The sequence below is a fragment of the Rana temporaria genome, chromosome 4 (genome assembly GCF_905171775.1).
Source record: "Rana temporaria chromosome 4, aRanTem1.1, whole genome shotgun sequence".
NCBI classification, from domain to species: Eukaryota; Metazoa; Chordata; class Amphibia; order Anura; family Ranidae; genus Rana; species Rana temporaria.
In genome coordinates, this window is record NC_053492.1 from 242,713,513 (window position 1) to 242,733,396 (window position 19,884).

A 19,884-nucleotide genomic window follows, 5' to 3' on the forward strand; every position below is an offset into this window, starting at 1 on the left:
TAGGTACAACGTTGCATGACCGTGCAATTGTCAGTTAAAGTATTGCTGTGCCGTATCGAAAAAAAATGGCCTGGTCATTGAATCCGACATTCCTTCACGACTTCATCGTGCATATGACTTCTTTAACAGTAGTCAATGCAAGTTGTGTTGAAATTGCACCGAAAGTAGTGCAGGAACCTTTTTCTTATGCCGCATACACACGGTCGTTTTTCGACATGAAAAAAAATGACATTTTTTCATCATGAAAAAAAAGATGTTTTTCCAACTTCATCATTAAAAACAACGTTGCCCACACACCATCATTTTGAAAAAATTATGAACAAAGCGCGGTGACGTACAACACGTACGACGGAACTCTAAAGGGAAAGTTTTTTTCGCCTTTGGGCTGCTTTTAGCCGATTCCTTGTTAGCAAAAGACGATTTGCGCTTTTTTGTCTGTTACAGCGTGATGAATGTGCTTACTCCATTATGAATGGTAGTTTTACCAGAACGAGCGCTCCCATCTCATAACTTGCTTCTGGGCATGCGCGGGTTTAAAACGTTGTTTTTGCCCACACATGATCATTTTTTACATCACGAAAAACGACATTTTGAAAAACGACATTTTTCAGTAGCCGAAAAACGATGTGAAGCCCACACACGATCATTTTAAATGACATTTTAAAAAAATTTGTTTTTTTTTCATGCCGAAAAACGACCGTGTATGCGGCATCAGTACCAAGTACCAACTGTTCCATTGCTGTTAATGGGGCACAACTTGTAATGTGACTTTGAACGCTCAAGTCACATAACATGTCCTGGCAGTGTGAGCTAAATCTTCCGGGGGTCAAGTGGTTAATCAATTCTTGTAATTTAAAATGCATGCACAATGTACCGTGTTTAAATATTTATATCATCAATGGAGCAGTCTTTAAAATCTAAATAATACCCAATATTCTCTGCAATAACATTTATTTTAGTTAAGATATCTATTGTCTCTAAGGTACGATTAAAATCCCACTTTTTTGCACCCCTCGCCACCGCTTTTGGTTTGGTGGTTGGAGAGGATATTGGATAATATTTGGATTAGGGATAGTACCTATGGAGAATGTACACATAGCACGAACCTGCCCCTTAGTTTTGCTTGCTGTTGTAGTCTGCTTATTGGTATGGACTTTAAAAATCCACTTGCTCAGTTTTAGGTGTTTCAGTGAACTTACAGCCATGTCAACAAGGAGAACAACTTCTTTTAGTGTAGGTGCTTTACGAAATGCACCTAGAAGGGACTGCTAAATGTATGAGCCATCATTAAAAGATGATATTCCCCAGCCAGTTGGAAGCTTTCCAGCCAAAAATATACTTAGCTGTTTCCACTCACTACCTGGTATTCACATCACAGCCTGAAAGGCCAGCGTTACACCAAATCATAAACATACAGAAAATTATACAAAGATACAAATTTCCACTTTTTTTAATCTGAAAATATGAAGCAAAATTTAAAACAAGCAAAACTAGACAATGTTGCTTTCTATACAGGTCAATCAATATTTAGAGCCGGTGATCTTCATGTTGAAATAATGGAAAACAAATGCACATTAAATAATTCTTAACATACACTAACCAATTAAATAAAATAAAAATATATTTAAGGATGGAAGGGGGAAGCCATCCTTTTATATCCAAGGTGGACAAATACATAAGAAAAAACAAAGTCAAGTTCTTTGAGCCAACTGTTCTTTTTAGCCCATCTTCGGGGAAAAAAAACGTCTTTCAACGTCTCTAAATTGATGCTTTGCATTCTATGCGCTTTCATGATGGAGTCAAGGTAAATGCACTTAGTCATTGATGTGCATTTTGAGAAAGTATCTTTGTGACATTAAGAGAGCTACAATAAGAACTATGTGCAAAAAGATTTTTTTTTATGAAAAGGTACTTATTGCAAGAATGTGACACTGGAAAATGTGTATGAACTTCCCCCTTGGAGATGTCTCTTGCGTCACACAATCTGCATCTCAGTAAACATTCCATGAAATTTTAGGTGGTGCTGAGGGCATGAACATCCTCCTCCTCCGAGATGATGTCTCTTTGCTTCACTTAATCTGCATCTCAGTTAGCAACCCGTGATATTTTAGGTGGTGGTGGGGGCATAAGTTGAGCATCAGGATCCAGGGGCTGCTTCCGAATCTGTCCCTGAGTAGCTCCTGTAAGTCGGTCAATTAATTCAAACAGCATATCCTTGGTTACTGGATTCTGGATACTGTTGCAAACAGCTACAAAACAGAATGTGTATGAGAAGTTGACACAATAGTTAGAGCAATATATTTCAAATAGTGTATAGATCCTATATTGCATTGCGATTGGCGTAAAGTGACGACACCAATTTTTTTTAAAGATATAAACAGTAGAATTTAATTGTGATTTAAAGAAAAAACACATTCCCCAAGAATGCTTTTCCCATCGAAGAAATTCACAGTTCATAATAACAAGCCTGTGCCGAGTTAAAGCGGTGTTTCACCCTGCAGAACAACTTTTTCGCATAAAATTAGGCATAGTAGCGTGAGCTACAGTATGCCTGTCTTAATTTTTTTATCCCCGTACTCACAGTGTAATCGTACATAGAAGAATCCGACTGCCCGCGGGGAATGGGCGTTCCTTTCAAGAGGGAGGGTGATTGACGGCCGGCTCTGGCACGTCACGCTCCCCGAAGACAGCCGGAGTAGGTCTCGGCTCTTCACGGCGCCTGCGCACAGACTATGCGCAGGCGCCGTGAAGAGCCAAGCCTTTTTTCGGCTATTTCCGGAGAAGCGTGACGCGCCAGAGCCGGCCGTCAATCACCTTCCGTCTGGATTGGAACGCCCATTCCCCGTGGGCAGTCGGATTCTTCTATGTACGATTACACTGTGAGTACGGGGATAAAAAAATTATATTTACCAGCAATCAATGTTTGTGGCCAGTAAATATAGGAATAATGTTTGCACACCTCTACTGTATCAGGGAAAGTACTTTCGAGAAATGCTAAAAAATGAATCTCTTCTTGGGTACATGTTTATATAAAGTTTATAAAAAAGTAGGTGGTCAGATCTCCAGATAATTCAAAGCTAAACACCTGCTGAGAGGGAACTGGGAGCAACTTCAAAGAGAGCTGCAGGTCACTGGTTGCTTTAGATGAGCAAATTAATTTTCGGCTTTCTGTGAATATGGGAAATCGAATACATTACATGTTCATCACTATCTGGCTGATTATGCACATGGCTCTATCCTTATGTTTTACAGTAGATTGTACATTATTCCCATAAGAATGCAAAGTAAATGTGAAAAGTCACCTTAATATTCTATTCCACTAATTTAAATGTTTGTTGCATATTATTTAGAGGTGTATTCATCCTACAGTTTTTTAGGGCCTATGTTCACAGGCTTTGGGGTTTTGTTGATGGCATTAGTTTAAGATGCTTCGAAGATCATTAAAAATTCACTGACAGGTATTTTTGACCTCCTTCTGACTTGCCTTTGACCAACTTCAAGTAGGATTCACATTCTAAGACCCCTTTCACACTGGATCGGTTTGCAGGCGCTATTGCGCTAAAAATAGCACATGCAAACCGACCCTAAACAGCCGCTGCGGTGTCTCCTGTGTGAAAGCCCCAGGGCTTTCACACAGGAGGGGTGCACTAGCAGGACAGTAAAAAAAGTCCTGCTAGCCGCATCTTTGGAGCGGTGAAAGAGCAGTGTGTGTACCGTTCCTCCACCGCTCCTGCCCATTGAAATTAATGGGACACCGCAGCTATACCGCCGGCAATGCGCCTCTGCAGAGGTGCTTTGCAGTGGTTTTTAACCCTTTCTCGGCTGCTAGCGGAGGGTAAAACCATCCCGATAGCAATCAACTAGCAATGTGAATTGTCGGTAATAGCGGCACTTTACCGCTGACGCCACCCCAGCTCCAGTGTGAAAGGGGCCTAAGAGACTTTTATGGGAACACAAATCCTGTCTAATGCAGACAAAATCTAGTCAACACAGGCACGTAAAGTAAGCCAATCTTGAAAGAAGTATGGGAGACACCATAACCTTTTAATAATGGTTATAAATCTCTGAAGAGAATAATAAAAAGTATATCCTCATATAGTTATGCACTGGCCTCAGTTTATAGGACTTAGTGTGGATCATGTCTGTTCTTGCCCTCCTCTGAGAACTAAATGAGTTACTTCTGACAGTTTGTTCCTAGGGACCAGGGAATTCTGGGAGATGATCCCGCCCACCCTCCAGCACACAGCAGATGATTGACAGCCTCAGATGTACATATTTCCCGGTGAGATTGTGTATAATGTTTTCTTTTGCACTCAGTTGTTAGATTACACTTAGCTCTGTGCTGTGTACTGTGTGACATTATATCCCTGCCCTGTGCCTCTGAGAAGCAAAGAAATGCCATCTAAACTGTTTACTTTAAAATACTGTATAGTAAAGAGGCAGACTATTTTATCACTTGTGTATCACCTGAGGCTAGTCACTTCACTGGGTTTATGTATATGTATATATTTATTATCACTTTAAATTATGGATTTGGAGCATTCAGATCAGGAAAGGCATACATTCTTATTTGCATACAAATGTTGTGTCAATAACTCAAAGTATTGTAGCAGAAGGAAAAGCATAACAGAATTCATTTTCAAGAGAAGTTTACAATGGCAGCATCTATGTTTTTCTCATGATAGGTTTTCTTTATGTGATTGACTAAAGTAATCTATCTCCATCACAGAGGAAATGTGTTAAAGAGTAATGATGGAAGTGTTCAAAGAAATATGATTTTTATCTTACCTGTGGAATCGTTTTCTTGGAGTACATTACAGAGCACAGGATCTTATTCTTAGACCATGGATTATGCAGTATGCTTCAGGAGATTAGACACTGGCAAAGCAAAGCTGTCATGATGGCCCTATATAATCCCTCCAACTCTCAGCAAGCCCCATTTTCTTTGCAAGCAACAGAAGTGGATCAAAAGAAGCAGTACAGTACAGGACACAGGTCTTAGACCATGGGACATACAAAAGAGGACAACAAACCAAACTTAACAGGCCCACATAACATACAGGTCAAGATCGAACTCAAAGAGCAGCATGAAGCACCATATAGCTGAAACTAGCATTAGATGAGGCCTGATCATCCACCTGGCAAATCCTAACAAATATACACAGAATCATTAGCTTTGTTAAACTAGGAAACAGGTGCTAAAAAGCCCATGATGTAATAACAGATCTAGTTGCATGCACCTTTACATGGAGGGGTGGAACCTTATCCTTTAGACCAGTGGTCTCCAAACTGCGGCCCAGGGGGGCCAGATGTGGCCCTTTGCCTTAAGCTGGCCCTTGGGGCACTATTTCACCAACTGACACTAATGATGGGGCACCATTCCTCATGATCAATGGGTCACAATTCTTCCTTTGATACCGACAATTTTGCACTATTTGGCTCTATTAGCATTTTAAATTTAATTTGTTGGTAGAGTGGAAGCCAGTGGAGGGATTGACAGAGAGAGGTAGCAGACACTGAAGAGGTTGGTAAGGTCGTGCGTTATGGGCCACCATTTCTCCTTCTGATACGATCAATGCGTCACAATTCTTCCGTTAAAACCAACAATTTGGCACTATTTCTGAGGTTGGGGCATTTTCTACTCCCACTGGCCCACCTGAAGGACAGTAAACTTGCCCTTTGCTTAGAAAGTTTGGAGATCCCTGCTTTAGACTATGAGCTTAAATGATGATTTGCCTAATCCACCTGTAAATAGTGGAAGGAGGCAGGGGTCCCTTATGGTATCCTCAAGGATGAAAAAGGAATGAAAAAGAGTGTACCAGATTGTCTAAAAGAAGCTGTAGCTGAGAGGTAGCCATACAGAGTATGTACAACATGCAGATAGACCCAGGTGCAATAGGTCTAAGAACCTCAGGACGCGCTTCAAAAGCGAATCTGTTAAAGCCAGTGATGAAAAAGAAGGATGATGGACTGGCCACTGAGACAGACAATCTGGGTGATTTGTGAGAGCCCAAGGAGTCTTCAGGGACAGGGTTCCCTGGTGGATGGATCATAGTTCTGAACCTGGATAGCACCTTGCAGTTAAAACGTTGCACTGCGTGCCTAGGTGAGCATCTAATTTAGGATCCAGTCCCTGAAGCAACAATACAGACCAGCCCTGCATCTTCCTCCTGGTGGTGTATGGTTCCCCCCAAGCCTTAACCTGATGAGTTAACAGATTCTGAAAAATTTAAAAAAAAGTAGATGCTTTTGCATTGTAGCAGCTAAGAATCTTGCTAGAAAAAAAAAAAAAACCTTAATAAAATAACAAAAGAAACAACATATTTTTGCTTTTTTTAGTTCAGCGACAAGACAATCAATCACTCTTCTGAGTACACTAGCAAAAAACAATAAAAAAATAAATCCTGGGAAGGGTTAGACAGGGCTGCCCCAACAGCTTTGGCAATGTCCAATCTCCTGAACGCAGCTCCAAAACCCATGGCATAAGACTGTGATCCTGCATCCTACAATGAAGGATTAAGAAAAGATTTTACACTGGAAGATAAATGACTAGGCTAAGTGTGCCTTGCCCCTCCTTCACCATAATTTCCTTCAACTTAAGTAATTTAAATGTTAAAGCTGAATTCCAAGTAACCAGATAAATACATATATTGGAGATATTTGAACCTGCCAAATGTACAGTTCTTCCACGTCTAGCAGGGCAGAAGACCCGTTTTGCTTTCTTTTGCAGTGACATGACTAGGAGTTTGGTTTAATTATACAAGTTGAAATTTAAAGCTCTTTATTTTGTAAATGCAATCAGTCGATTAATTTGTGTTCGTGCAATTAATGTAAGACCACACACATAAGAATTGTGGTAAATAGACAAGAGCACATAGAGTGGAATGTAAAGCTAGCTCAAAGGGGCTGTAAGAACTGTAACCTACTTTTTTTTTACATTAGCTGAACTAAAATACATCTGGTAGTAAAAGACCATGTAACACACGTAAATGTTACCAATGTCCAAACTTATTTCCTGTAGAGATTTACAAAAAAAAAAAAAAAGTCTAAGCTGATTTTGTATTACATTCTGACATTAAAACTGCTGGGTCAGTGTGAACCAGCCACTTCTAGAAGAAAATCCTGTTTAATTTAAGCAACTCTACAAAATATAAGAGGCATTAAGGTAAATGCATTCTTGACAGAGATGTTGTACTCACCCAGAGCTGTTTTGTAGGCATTTGGAAAGCTTTTATCAACTCTTTGCCGCATGAAGACCCAGCAATTGTTCTCAAACTTGCACTCTATGATTTTATTGTCATATTGTTTTAAATCTCTTGTCACCTGTTCAGAGAGGAATGAGAATGAATGCACTCTCACATGGAAATTCATCATTACACATCTCTGTGCTATGCAGCCTCTTAAGCGGTCATACGTAAACATAACTAAAGATGCACAGACACAACTTCTGCCTGAAGCACTGAAAATATCAAAGAAACAGGGCATGTAAAATCTCAGGATTGAATATATTTGGGAATGCACTGCTGATGCTCATTATTGTAAGTGAACCTGAATCAGAATGTACAGAAAAGGGTATGGTTTAAGCTTAAAGCATTCTTCTTAATTGCTCGCTGGTTAACAGAATTATATGGTTGGCTAATACAATATGGAGCAAACAGGAAGCAGAAAAAAAGCATGCTTCATGCATCTTGCATCATTTTTCATTGTGCTCATATTAAAAAAAAAAAACTTAAGATACCATTGTTCCTTGTGTGCACTCCCAATTAATCAGTATCATTAGCTGTCTCCCTATATAGATATATATATTTCACTGGCTGATCATTAGCAATCTGGAAGAACAGTTGTTCTGGGGAAAAGGCTAAAATCAGCCAATGTAATGACCCATATGAATCTTCCTGTTAGAACACGGCTGATCATAGCTTTTAACACATGCATGTTGGAGCAATTATCTACGCAAAGGCAGTGTGCTACCATCAATCTTCTTTAAATGTTCTCATTTCATTTTATTTTGATTTCTTATTGGAATAATAATGACCAGAGGTAGTCACAAAAGTTACAGCAGTTGTTACTTTAGTATTCACTAACTTGCATAAATAAAACAAACACTGTGCGATAATGTTAAAACATATTCCTCGTATTGTACATAAATAATTTCAACTTTCCACTACTGGATCCCTCATCTAAGCAACGTCCTCTCAAACCTTAAAGTGATACTAAAGTCTTGTTTTTATCAGTTAAAAATAACAAACATGTTATTCTTACCTACGCTGTGCAGTGATTTTGCACAGAGTAGCCCAGATCCTCCTCTTCTCGGGTCCCTCTTCAGTGCTCCTGGCCCCTTCCTCCTGTTGCGTGCCCCCACAGAAAGCAGCTTGCTTTGGGAGCATCCGAGCCAAGTCACAGCTCCCTGTATGCATTCAGAGCCGCGACCTAGCCATGCCCCCTTTCTCTCCTCATTGGCCAACTGATTTTGATTGACAGCAGTTGGAGCCAATGCCACCACACTGCTGTCTCAGCCATTGAGGAGGGGCATCCTAGGCAGCCAGGACACTCTTGCAACATCGCTGTATCTCACTGGAGCTCAGGTAAATATTAGGGAGGGTTCCGCACACAGATGGGTATTTATAGAATAGAATACATTAAGATAAAAAAAACTTCTGTCTTTACAACCACTATAATGGCAATTCAGAGAATCCCAACATTTGTAACAGGGAATGGGTCCAGTTTGTTGGGACTGCACAAAGAATAACTGTGTGCTGCTTCCCATATGACCTTATCAGCAGTTCAGTGCAGTCAAACTAAAGTAGGTTAATCTATTTTTGCTTGTGACAGCCAGCTGCACAATCCTAACACATTTATATTGAATTCCCTAAAACATTATTTCAGCATAAAAATAAATTAAATTGCAAGAATATTTTAGTACAAAAGATGGTATAACTGCATATGCAATTTAGTACGTTTTAAGGCCGATGCACATAATACAGTGGAAAGAAAAATATTATGCACGTTGTGACTATGTAGGTTTTGCAGAGAGGGGTTCTTCAGAAACCAGCCACAAAAGCCACTGACATAACACTAGCATTAACATCCTGCACTAATACCATTCTGCATACACTAAGTGCGTACAAGGGACTGTTTCCAGACACCAATATAGACACAAGGTTTAACTTCAAATTTGGCTATACTTTTCAAAAGCTCTTAAATTAAGAAGGGTAAATCTTACTAAATGACTTAGCTTGCATAAATCAGGGGTGGATCCGAGGGGAAGGGGGGGTCAATTTCCCCCGGACCCCCCCCCCCCCCCCGAGAAAATATTGCCGACTCTGAGCGCACCCGAGAATTGAGAGCCACAGACGGGATAACTCGCAGCCATTCTCAGCATTAGGTACTGCCCACACACATCGGGACTGCACTCTCCGCCCCATGTACCTCCCCCAGCAGTTTTCCAGCCTCTCTTCTGCAGGCTGCTGCTTGAGTGGAAGGGAAGGGGATGTGCCTGACCCCCAAGACCGCAACCGCCTGGAAGAGGGAAATTTAAGCAGCTGAGCAGAGGGAGCCGAGTTACTGTGAATTTCCTGGAGGTAAGCTCAGCTAGCAGTACATCATAGATTAGTTTACAGGCACCTCTATGCTGAGTGTGTGCCCTCCTGACCTCCCCCGTGTGTGTGCCCTCCTGACCTCCCCTGTGTGTGCCCTCCTGACCTCCCCCGTGTGTGCCCTCCTGACCTCCCCCGTGTGTGCCCTCCTGACCTCCTACGGTGTGTGCCCTCCTGGACACCCCGGTGTGTGCCCTCCTGACCACCCCGGTGTGTGCTCTCCTGACCACCCCGGTGTGTGCTCTCCTGACCACCCCGGTGTGTGCTCTCCTGACCTCACCCCCCAAGTTCTGTAAGCAACACCTAATTTTCTGGCAGTGCCCCTCTCGAGACTAGACTCTGGATAAGGTCCTAGTATGAATGAATTTTCCTAGCCTAAGGTGGCTGTAGACAGAATGAGGACAATTACAAAGCTACTAGCAAAAAATAAAAAATGCGGGACTCACAACTTAAGAGTCTCTTGTCATGCAAGAGAAAAGGTGACATCCATAACATCTATGTATTAACATATAATTCATGCTGAACGCATTATACTTACACTGGTAATGTTGCAGTATCAATTAATTTAAGATAACTAGATACAATTCTTCCAACTTCCTGGCAGCTCAGTGAAGCACAATAGAGTACAAAGAAGCCTAGGTTCCAGGAAACCCAATGTTCTAGCACTTTAGAATGTCATTACAAATTGTACAGATTTGACACTTACATTCTGGCCTTAACAAACAGTTAGGAACACTTTATTTCTGCTGAAGTTTGCAGCAGGTGTCCCAACCTGTCCATTTGCACCTAATGCAAAGGCATAAAGTTTCCATGTAGATTTTTTTAATAACTAAATACAAACAATGGTTTTAAAAGAGTTTTTAAAGGGGTCTCCCTAAATATACTGAAATGATGCAGTGATATGATACACAAAGGACAAATGCTAAAATGAGACATTATACATAACAAAAATAATAAAAAATACAAATGGTTAATTAACAATCCTAACCAGTGGCAATAAACTGCACAGCAAAAAGTTACATAAACCACAAATATCTAATGTTGGTTCTGATATGGGTATTTTTTGTAAAGTTAATTAGAAGCCCATTTACATTATCATAATTCTTCTAATTTACTGGTGCAGTTAAATTTAAGTAAACAATTTCAGTACGGAAGAGAAGTTTGCACAACTATAAAAAAATAAATAAATATTAAACCAAGACTATCACATCTTCGTGACCAGAGAACTGGTGACTGGAGCGCTGGCTGAGCCTCTTAACAGCCCGCTGAGAGGCTGAGCCAGGTGCTGGTTCAGGCATGTTGATGGATCCCAAGTCCATTATTGCGATCTCACCCGCACTTTGACATCAGCAGACAATGGGCTTCAAGCCCTGTGGCAGTGATCCACAGGAAAAATACAGCCAAGGGAGCTTTGGCTATACTTCTCCTTTAAACCCTAAAACCGAACCCAAGCATTATTCCTTATACCTCTGGTGCCCAAACTGTGGCCCCCTCGGACCCCAGCAGTCATTAGTGGGAGAATTGATTTGTAAAGTAACTGCAATGTAGGTGATCTCTAGCAGTCTTGGTAACAAAACTTCTGGCTGTGCTCTGCACCATGTCATCAGCCTCCAAGCACACCTGTAGAATGTCTGTAGTCTCTGGCAATCTCCAGTGTAGGTCCACAGACTCTTTTGCAGTACTAGGTTTAGTGAACATTATATGCAGCCCTTTGGTGATGTTAGGGTGCACAGTTGAAGCCCCCATACCTCATAAAGGTGAAAACCACTTCCTTATACTATCAAATCAATGGACCATCATTGCACGACATGCCAAAATTTGGCACCAAACTTTTTGTGCTAAACTGTCCCAAAGATAAGGGTCTACAGTAGCAGAACATGGTCAGGTATAAATAGTATTGAAAATAGTAATAGTATTGAAAAACAGGAAGATTACTTATAACCAATATCACCATATCACCAAAACTGGATTAATAGAGATTAAAAAATGAATCTCAAACTAATATTTCAGGCATTTATTGTACTCAAACACGTGCTTGTCACATTTTGTGAAATAAGACCTTGGACCATGAAGGTAAAAATCCTTCTGTGTGCAGAAGCCCCCCTAATATTTACCCGAACCCCCTCTTAATCCAGCAATGTCCACGAGAGCCTCGCCTCTTCGGGAATTTGCACTCATGATTGGTTATTGGCAGCAGCGGGAGCCATTGGCTCCCACTGCTGTCAATGACAACCAGTGAGCCGATCAGGAGACGGAGGTCATCAGGTTTCCAAGATACTATGTGGGCACAGTGCAGGACATAAATTCTCTATGATCTCTTGGATTCAGATGTTCTGCTGCACAGCCCAGAGGTCATAGGCTTTCCACTTCTTCCTCTTGTACATTATTGTAGTCCAATATTTGCATAATCATGCAGGAACCATCACTGCACCGCGATATCTACCTTTCCAATCCTCCCTTACCATTTGTTGACAGTTGCACATTTTTAAATAAGAAACGTGGCTGCAAAAGGCGAGGCGACAGGCAGGATTAAAAAACTATCCTATCACATGCTAGTTACAGAACTGTGTTTCCATGATTACATCACTTCCCTCAGATGGTAGCAACTCTTCATCACCTCACATTAAGGCCTTTTTCCCGCTGACGAACTGATTGAGTTTGCCTATTAGTTTTTCAGGCGGACCCGATCGGACCATCCATTGCTCTCTATAAAGCAGCGTATCCGCTGACATCCCGCCATCCGATCCTGTCTGCTGAAAGCCGATGGATGGGGGATCGGATTATAGTCATATAGAAACGGACAGGCGGGTGGGTGGTTTCTATCCGACAGCCCCATAAAGAACAGTGGGCTATGTCCATGTCTACTTTGCATCAGCAGAGCAGACACAGACCTGTCATCCGCCTGCTCAGCGGGGATAAGCGGAGAGATCCCCTGCTGAACAGACTATGCAAATGGATAATGCAAAAGGTAACAGACTTGCAAGTATACAAGAATGTGCAGCTTACAGTTTAGTTCTGCTTTAATCCTGGCATTTCTCACTAGTTTCACAAAACTATACGTTCTTTTTCCCCTCAGTGAGAAAAAAAAATGAAAAACAGTTTGTGAATTTTTTTTTCAATAGACCACTAAATTCTACTTGAATTCGTATTGTTCAGCTACTAAATATAACACTAAAAATCTAGTTGACATTTTTTTCAGTAACAGTTGAAGTTTTAGCATAGTACAATGATTAGGTTTCTCTTATTCTGCTAAAAATTGCTATATCATAACCCCGATTACTGACTGACATGCCAATATAATGGTGTTCAGCAAATCAAATCTATGACTTTTTTTCACTAGCTTTAGAATCATATTTTAACAAGTATGCAGTTGAAATCAGATGGTGGGAACATCAATATATTTAACTATTACGTTACAGATCATGATCTGCATTACTGGGCCACTGAAAAGGAGGGGTGGGGGGCACACTACCAAAAAAGTAATACTATATATAATAATCTAAAGCTGAAATGCATACTGTAGTCTCTAACATTCCGAATAGTCACAACAGGACGTGCAATTGGGAGCGGACATACAGATATGAGAACACAGGATCCAAAAAGCACAACATGTTAATGTGTGGTCCATCTTGCCTAAATTTTCTATTTGCCAACTTCATTTGTAAACACAGAGTTCATTTGGTAACTTGTATAAATTCCATGTGTATCTCAATATTTTTTCAGGTGCAACAAGGAGGAAGACATGACCAGAAGACATGACCATAATGGCAACTGCAGTAGAGTGGAACTGGGAATTTTACAACTGAAATCTCATTACTGGAGTGCAGAAAATATGTAATCACTTTGTTGGAGATTCAATCCACTGGCATCCAGCCAACATTCAAATACCATTTCGGAGTGGATTTATTAAGGAATCCATATACAAACACATTTTTACCGCTGCCCCCTGCACGATCTGCTGATGTGCACTGGGGCCCAAATGTCCGGATCTGTCCAAATGCTCATGCAGATATACAGTATGGATAAATTTGAAAGTCTGTAAGTTCCTGGGGGGGTCAATCTATCACAAAGAATTTTCCTTTTACCTCCACCATCCAAAAATAAGCCAGCAATTAAAGTGATACTGAACAGACATTGTTACATTTTTGTTATCCCTTCTCTTTATGTATATGAATGATGGCACTGTATTGATCTAAAATAAGTTCTAAATATCGTTTTCATAATCTAGTTACAGCTGTCAAGTGATCAAGCTCTCCCTTATTAGTGGGAGGAGCTTCTAGTCCTCTGCTGTGGGTCACATGTTAAAAGAAAAAAAAAGACAGCATTTGGAACAGGGCTGTGGAGTCGGAGTCGGTGTCGAGGAGTCGGAGGAAATTTTGGGTACCTGGAGTCGGAGTCGGCAAACAATGCACCGACTCCGACTCCTACTAAATTTAGATTGTAATAAAAAATAAAAAAAAAGCAAGTTTAAATGTCCCAATTCACAACAAGTTATAATTAATGACTTCTCTACTGTAAGAATAAAGACCAATGCATGCAGTGCCTCACGTAACCGCAAAACGAACACGTTAAGTGACCGTGAAGAAGCATGCTTTTCATGTGCTTCACTATATGGCACGCAACGCACAATTAGGAGCTGCAATACTTATACTTTCCATAGTGTTGTGTTCTGCTTTTACAGGGAACGCATGTTAGAGAACCAGTAAGTGTCCAAATAAAAAAATTCCAACAGGAGTTTTATAAAGCACTAAAAGAAGTTGAAAAGTATGATGGCTCATCAAAACTTACTGTTGAAGAAGCCATCCTTGTTTATCCAGAGATCGTTAGTGATGTGGCCAGAATAGTTACTGCAATGCCACCCACCCAAGTCAGTGTCGAAAGATTATTTTCAGCCCTAAAAATAATAAAGTCTGACTTAAGAGCCTCTATGAAAGAGGATCTGGCAGAGGCAATTCTCTTCCTTAGAACTCTATATTGAATTGATTTGCATTTGCTAAGCCTAGAACTACATTTCAAGATTAATATAAACCATTTCTAGGTTTTGCAGATTTTGTTTTTGGTTCATTATAGATAAGCTTTGTTTTTGTTCTAAAACAACCAAATAATGTGGTTTGTATTTTTGAACTGGTAAAGATCCTGTTCCTGATGTTTATGCCTGCTGCTACTATCCAGTCACTTGATTGTTTTCATTGTGTTTGTCTTTTGCTTAAACTGTGCAATACAGTAGACTGTTGGCTTCCCAGCCAGTAGTCCTGTGGTAGGTTGCGTTTCTTTCACTCAAGGAATGTATAAAATACATTCGCATATTAATACAGAGGAGTCGGAGTCGGGGAGTCGGAGTCGGAAGTACATAAAACTGAGGAGTCGGAGTCGGAACATTTATCTACCGACTCCACAGCCCTGATTTGGAATACAATACTTAAAAATGGAAAAATAAATAATTCATATAAAATGTTTTAAATAATCATTCATATATGAATTTGAACTTAAAATATTATTTGTGTTAAAAAACCTGGTGTGGGGTATCTAGGGGGGAGGTTCTGCCAATTACAGCCTGTTTAACGCCCCTCCAGCCAGTGTCTATTCTTTGTATATGCTTATAATTACAGAGGGGGAATGCTTCCATCAATCAACATGTAATATCCCACCCCATAGTTTTTGTCTGTTTAGTGGGCATGGAGGAGAAGGAAGGGAGTGGGCTGTCATTTATCCCTATGTATACATCCACAAGTGAGACTCTATAGTCATGTGGGCCGCACAGACAAGAAAAAGGAGGAAATGTACAACTTAGAAGGAAATAGAAACGAGAGCATACTCGGTAGGATGCGGCAATGGCTGGTCTACACAATCTCAGGCTGCAGCAGGGACACAGAAAAGGAGGGCCAGTGAACAGCAGAATCAACCAGGGTTTTTTCCGAATACAGAAAACAAATCCCATTAGCACTGAGTATGAACAGCATGTACTGACAGTTTTTAATGACACAGGTTTAATGACACCGTAAAGTGGTTGCAAATCACAGATATGAAATTTAAACAAAGCATATCCTTCTAGAATGTGTACTTGTCTCAAGAGCACCATGTGTAATTTTTGCCCACTGCTTTTCTAACTCTGCTACCAGCATTAAATCACTTCTGGCAAGTTTTCCTCATCCTAAGAAAAAAAAAGGCGACAGGGAAGGGACCTCCAAACAGCCTGTGATTGACACCTTCAGCACCGTTCCTGTGTACTTTGTGAGGACGCTCACGTGCCAATATCAATATATTGTGCAATTTGGACTAGGAGAATTGACATACTAATATTCAAAAGAATCTGTGGACTGAAAGTTCTCCTAAATGCACCAAGATTTGTTTAAACTGCAGCAAATTATTTAATTCATAGCAGTGTATTAATACACAGCTAAATAGGATTTTTGAGTTACCATGAAAATATTTCCTTAGAGTACATTAGGGGACACAGGATGAAGTAATTCAGGTGCATTGGTACATTGCTATTGCCTTCAGGAGATTGTACACTGGAAAACAAAGCTGTAAAAATAGCCTTCAAAACAAAACCTCTAACTCCCATGATAACTTTGTTTTGAAGCAAGCACTAGTAAGAGTGGATTATAAGAACATAGAAAAGGGATTGTGGTCCCTAATGTACACCAAGAAAAGGATTTTAGGGTAGGTAAAATAAATATTTTTTTGTAAATGTATATTAAGGAACACAGGATATAAAGTACACTGGGACATCCAAGAGCAGTCCAACGGAGGGCTGGGCAACCCAGCAAACTACCCTACCATGCTCCAGGAAAATTCTCAGGTTAACAGAGGGGGCTCAACAGAGAAGCCCGAAAAACCTTACACTTAAAGCTGGCATCAGGTGAGGTTTGGAAGTCCACCTGGGAAAACATAAAAGGTGTGAACTGAACAAAATGTGTCAGCCTTGCAAATATGAGAAACTTGATGTTAAAAAGCTTGATAAGCACTAACTGAAAGAGAAGGGAGGCAGAAATATGCAAGCCTGTCCTTGGGTCCGAAGGCTTGAATGAGAAGTTGCCAAATCCACCTAATGATCGTAAATGATTAGCAGGCTGTCCATTATGGGGACCTTGAGGAATGAGATCGTCTAAAGGGAGAGTTGAGAGATAGACTTGAACAGAGCATACAGAGAGAAATCTCCTTTTGACTGCTATGAAGCAGGAAATACAGAAGGTGGGACAATGTCCTGTCCTGGTTAAGGTGAAAGGAAGAAAATCTTTTGGAAGAAAAGAGACCTTGGCCCTAAAGACGTTTAGTCTGTGTAACAGAAGAAAGGGTTCTTTACAGGTTTATGCCACCAACATAGAAACTCACATCACAGAGGTGATGGCAACAAGGAGGGCAACCTTATGAGTGAGGGTAGACAAAGGATTATCTCTTAGACTTCTTTCACACTGATGAGTTTTTCAGGCGGTACAGCGCTAAAAATAGCGCTGCTATACCGCCTAAAAAACTCCTGCCCAGCAACCTCAATGTGAAAGCCCGAGTGCTTTTACACTGAGGCGATGTGCTGGCAGGAGAGAAAAAAAATCTCCTGCAAGCAGCATCTTTGGAGTGGTGAGAGGAGCGGTATGTATACCGCTCCTTTCCATTTAAAACAATGGGAAACCGCGGTAATACCGCCCGCAATGTGCCTCTACAGAGGCGCATTGCGGGCGGTATTAACCCTTTATTGGCCGCTAGCGGGGGTTAATACTGCACCGTTAGTGGCCGAATCCCGCCGCAAATCCGCTGGTATAGCGCCGCTATTTTTAGTGGGGCTATACCGCCACCGCGGCTCCCGCCCCAGTGTGAAAGGGGCCTTAGTGATTCAAAGGGCTGTTTCTGAAGAACTGACAGAACCTGTAGGATACTTCGGTAAGCTTGGGAATATATTTTCCCCTCGATAACGAGTGGTCCAGGTCCCAAGAGGCAGTGAAGGAAGCCGAAATCATGTTCCCTCCACCAAAGTTCACCATTGGGGTGATGTTTTGATGTTGGTAAGCTGTGTCCTCTTTGTGCTATATATATATATATATATATATATATATATATATATATATATATATATATATATATATATAGTGTATTCTTCTGGAAAAAATGAACTTTTGTTTCATCAGCACACAGTCCAAGAGTAGCCACGTTTTTTTTTAAACTGTCTCCATTTATAGACCATTTGTCCAACGTTCGTCTGGTGGATGCTTAAACACTTTGAATTAGCTTTGTATCCCTTTATACCCTTATGCAAAACAACTACTCTTCACTGTATGTCTTCAGTAAGCTCATTTTTGCAAGGCATGGTTCACATTAGCTGATGTTTCTTATAAACCGAAAACTTAAAATTTCGGAGTATGTTTTTTCAAAGTAGTTCTAAACCTTCACTCTTGACGCTGTGGCTGACCACCAGGCCCTCCCTCTGCTATGACTAGGGCCCCGGCCCCTGTGAGGCTGAACGCCTTCTGGATTAAGCTTTCCCCCTCACATGAAATTTACCTCTTTTTAAGTACCCATTCAAATAGCAGATGTTCTAATGAGATGGGAAACCTTTAAGGCCTGCCTTAGAGGCACTTTTATAGCTACTTGAGGGGGTGGAAAGCCCCCAGATGACAGTTGGAACTTTCTTATGTACAGTATACATCAGACTCCACGAGGGAGGCATGGATATCGGCCCAGGATTCTCTGTACCGTTTGAGATCCTTCGCTGCTGAACGGAAACGTTTCTTCACTAAAACTGCATTTTCTGAGGAGGGGGAAAGACAGGTGGCCTGTTAGCCAATATTGCTAGATCATAAAAATCTTTCCCAGCAATTGGGGCCATTTGCTCCTCCTCAGGGCGAATGGCAATGACCCTGATCAAATTGTCACCGAACTAGCCTCTTTTTACATGGACCTTTAGGGCTCCCAAACCACTCAGCTGAATTGTTGGCAAATTGTGCCAATGAGATACCCCTACCCACTTTGTCTACTGAAGCGTTTTTAGCACTAGATGCCCAGATTTCATTAGATTAGTTACAGAAGGCAGCCTGTTGATACCCCACGTGTAAGGCCCCTGGGGAAGATGGTATTCCCATGGAGGTGTATACCACATATGGGGAAATGATCCTGCCTAGGTTGCTTGAGGGGTTCAATGCAGCTGCTAAGGTGGGCTGTTTACCAGCCTCTATGTCAAGCGCACATGTGGTGTTACTCTCAAACCCAGGAAAGACTCCCCAGACCCTGGCTCGTATAAATCCATCTCTCTAATGCAAAGTGATGTTAAAATCTTAGCTAAGGTACTAGCAGTGAGAGTGAACAAATGTATCCTTTCCATTAAACATTCTGTCCAACCAGGGTTCATGCTGCAAAAGTCTACAGCCACCAACGTCAGGGGACAATTCCTAAACATGCAGACACAGGTGGACAACATGGGGCACTCCTCTCCCTTGAAGCCAACAAAGCATTTTACAGTGTCAGTTGGCAATACCTGTGGGCCGTACTAGCCAAGTTTGGTTTTGGAGTCAGTTTCATTAACTGGGTGCGTCTCCTGTATGGCTCACCACAGACAGCTATCAGGGTGTCCGTTAGAATGTGCCCTGCTTTTGTGTTGGGCAGGGGGACCAGGCAGGATTGTCCCCTGTCACCCCTGCTCTTTGCTATGGCAATTGAACCTCTGGCTGCTCTGGTGTGTAGTAAGTCCACATGTCCTTGGGTTTCAATATGGCTATCTAAATTGTTATAGGCAGATGATATGCTACTGTTCCTGGGAGACACCTCTTCCTCTCTAACTAAGGTTATGTCCATTATCTCTGATTTTGGGCAGTACTCGGGCCTAGGATGACCACATTTCCAAACTGCCATTCATAGACAATTTTGTCAGGGATGGGGGGGGGGGGGGCGCCCATCAGTGGCAATTAATTACCACCAAAAGAAAGCTCCATCAGTCTCAAAAAAATTGTTAAAATTTTGTTTGGGTACAGCGCTGTATGACCGCGTAATCATCAAAGTGCGACAGCACAGAGAGCTGAAAATTGGCCTGGGTGGGAAGGGGGTAAAACTGTCCTGTATTGCAGTGGTTAAACAGGGAGGCACTTCACTATGTGCATCAGATCACAAGAAAAAAAAAAATTATAAAATAAAAACGGCATGTCAATTTTTTGTGAAAGTGTACATAAGTATAAAGTAGGTATTATCCCAACTTAGTCACACAAGTGGAAATACCCTTTAATGCAAGATTAGGAAAAAATGGACAGATGTTCGTTAAAAACTATTTCTATATTAACATCCAGTGATAAAAAATATGACCAGG

The 19,884-nt window shown here is 41.2% G+C and overlaps 1 protein-coding gene across 1 annotated transcript in view; it reads right to left on the reverse strand.

The window, feature by feature from the left end:
• Positions 1-1,434: 1,434 nt before the first annotated feature.
• The window catches only part of RNGTT (RNA guanylyltransferase and 5'-phosphatase), a 400,898-nt gene continuing 382,448 nt past the window's right edge, over positions 1,435-19,884 (reverse strand). Inside the window, exons 15-16 of the mRNA XM_040350086.1 lie at positions 7,200-7,323; positions 1,435-2,249 (exon numbers count right to left, since the gene is read on the reverse strand). Of these exons, the coding sequence (XP_040206020.1) occupies positions 2,086-2,249; positions 7,200-7,323 (288 nt within the window). The 3' untranslated portion in view covers positions 1,435-2,085. The remainder of the gene's footprint in view (positions 2,250-7,199; positions 7,324-19,884) is intronic.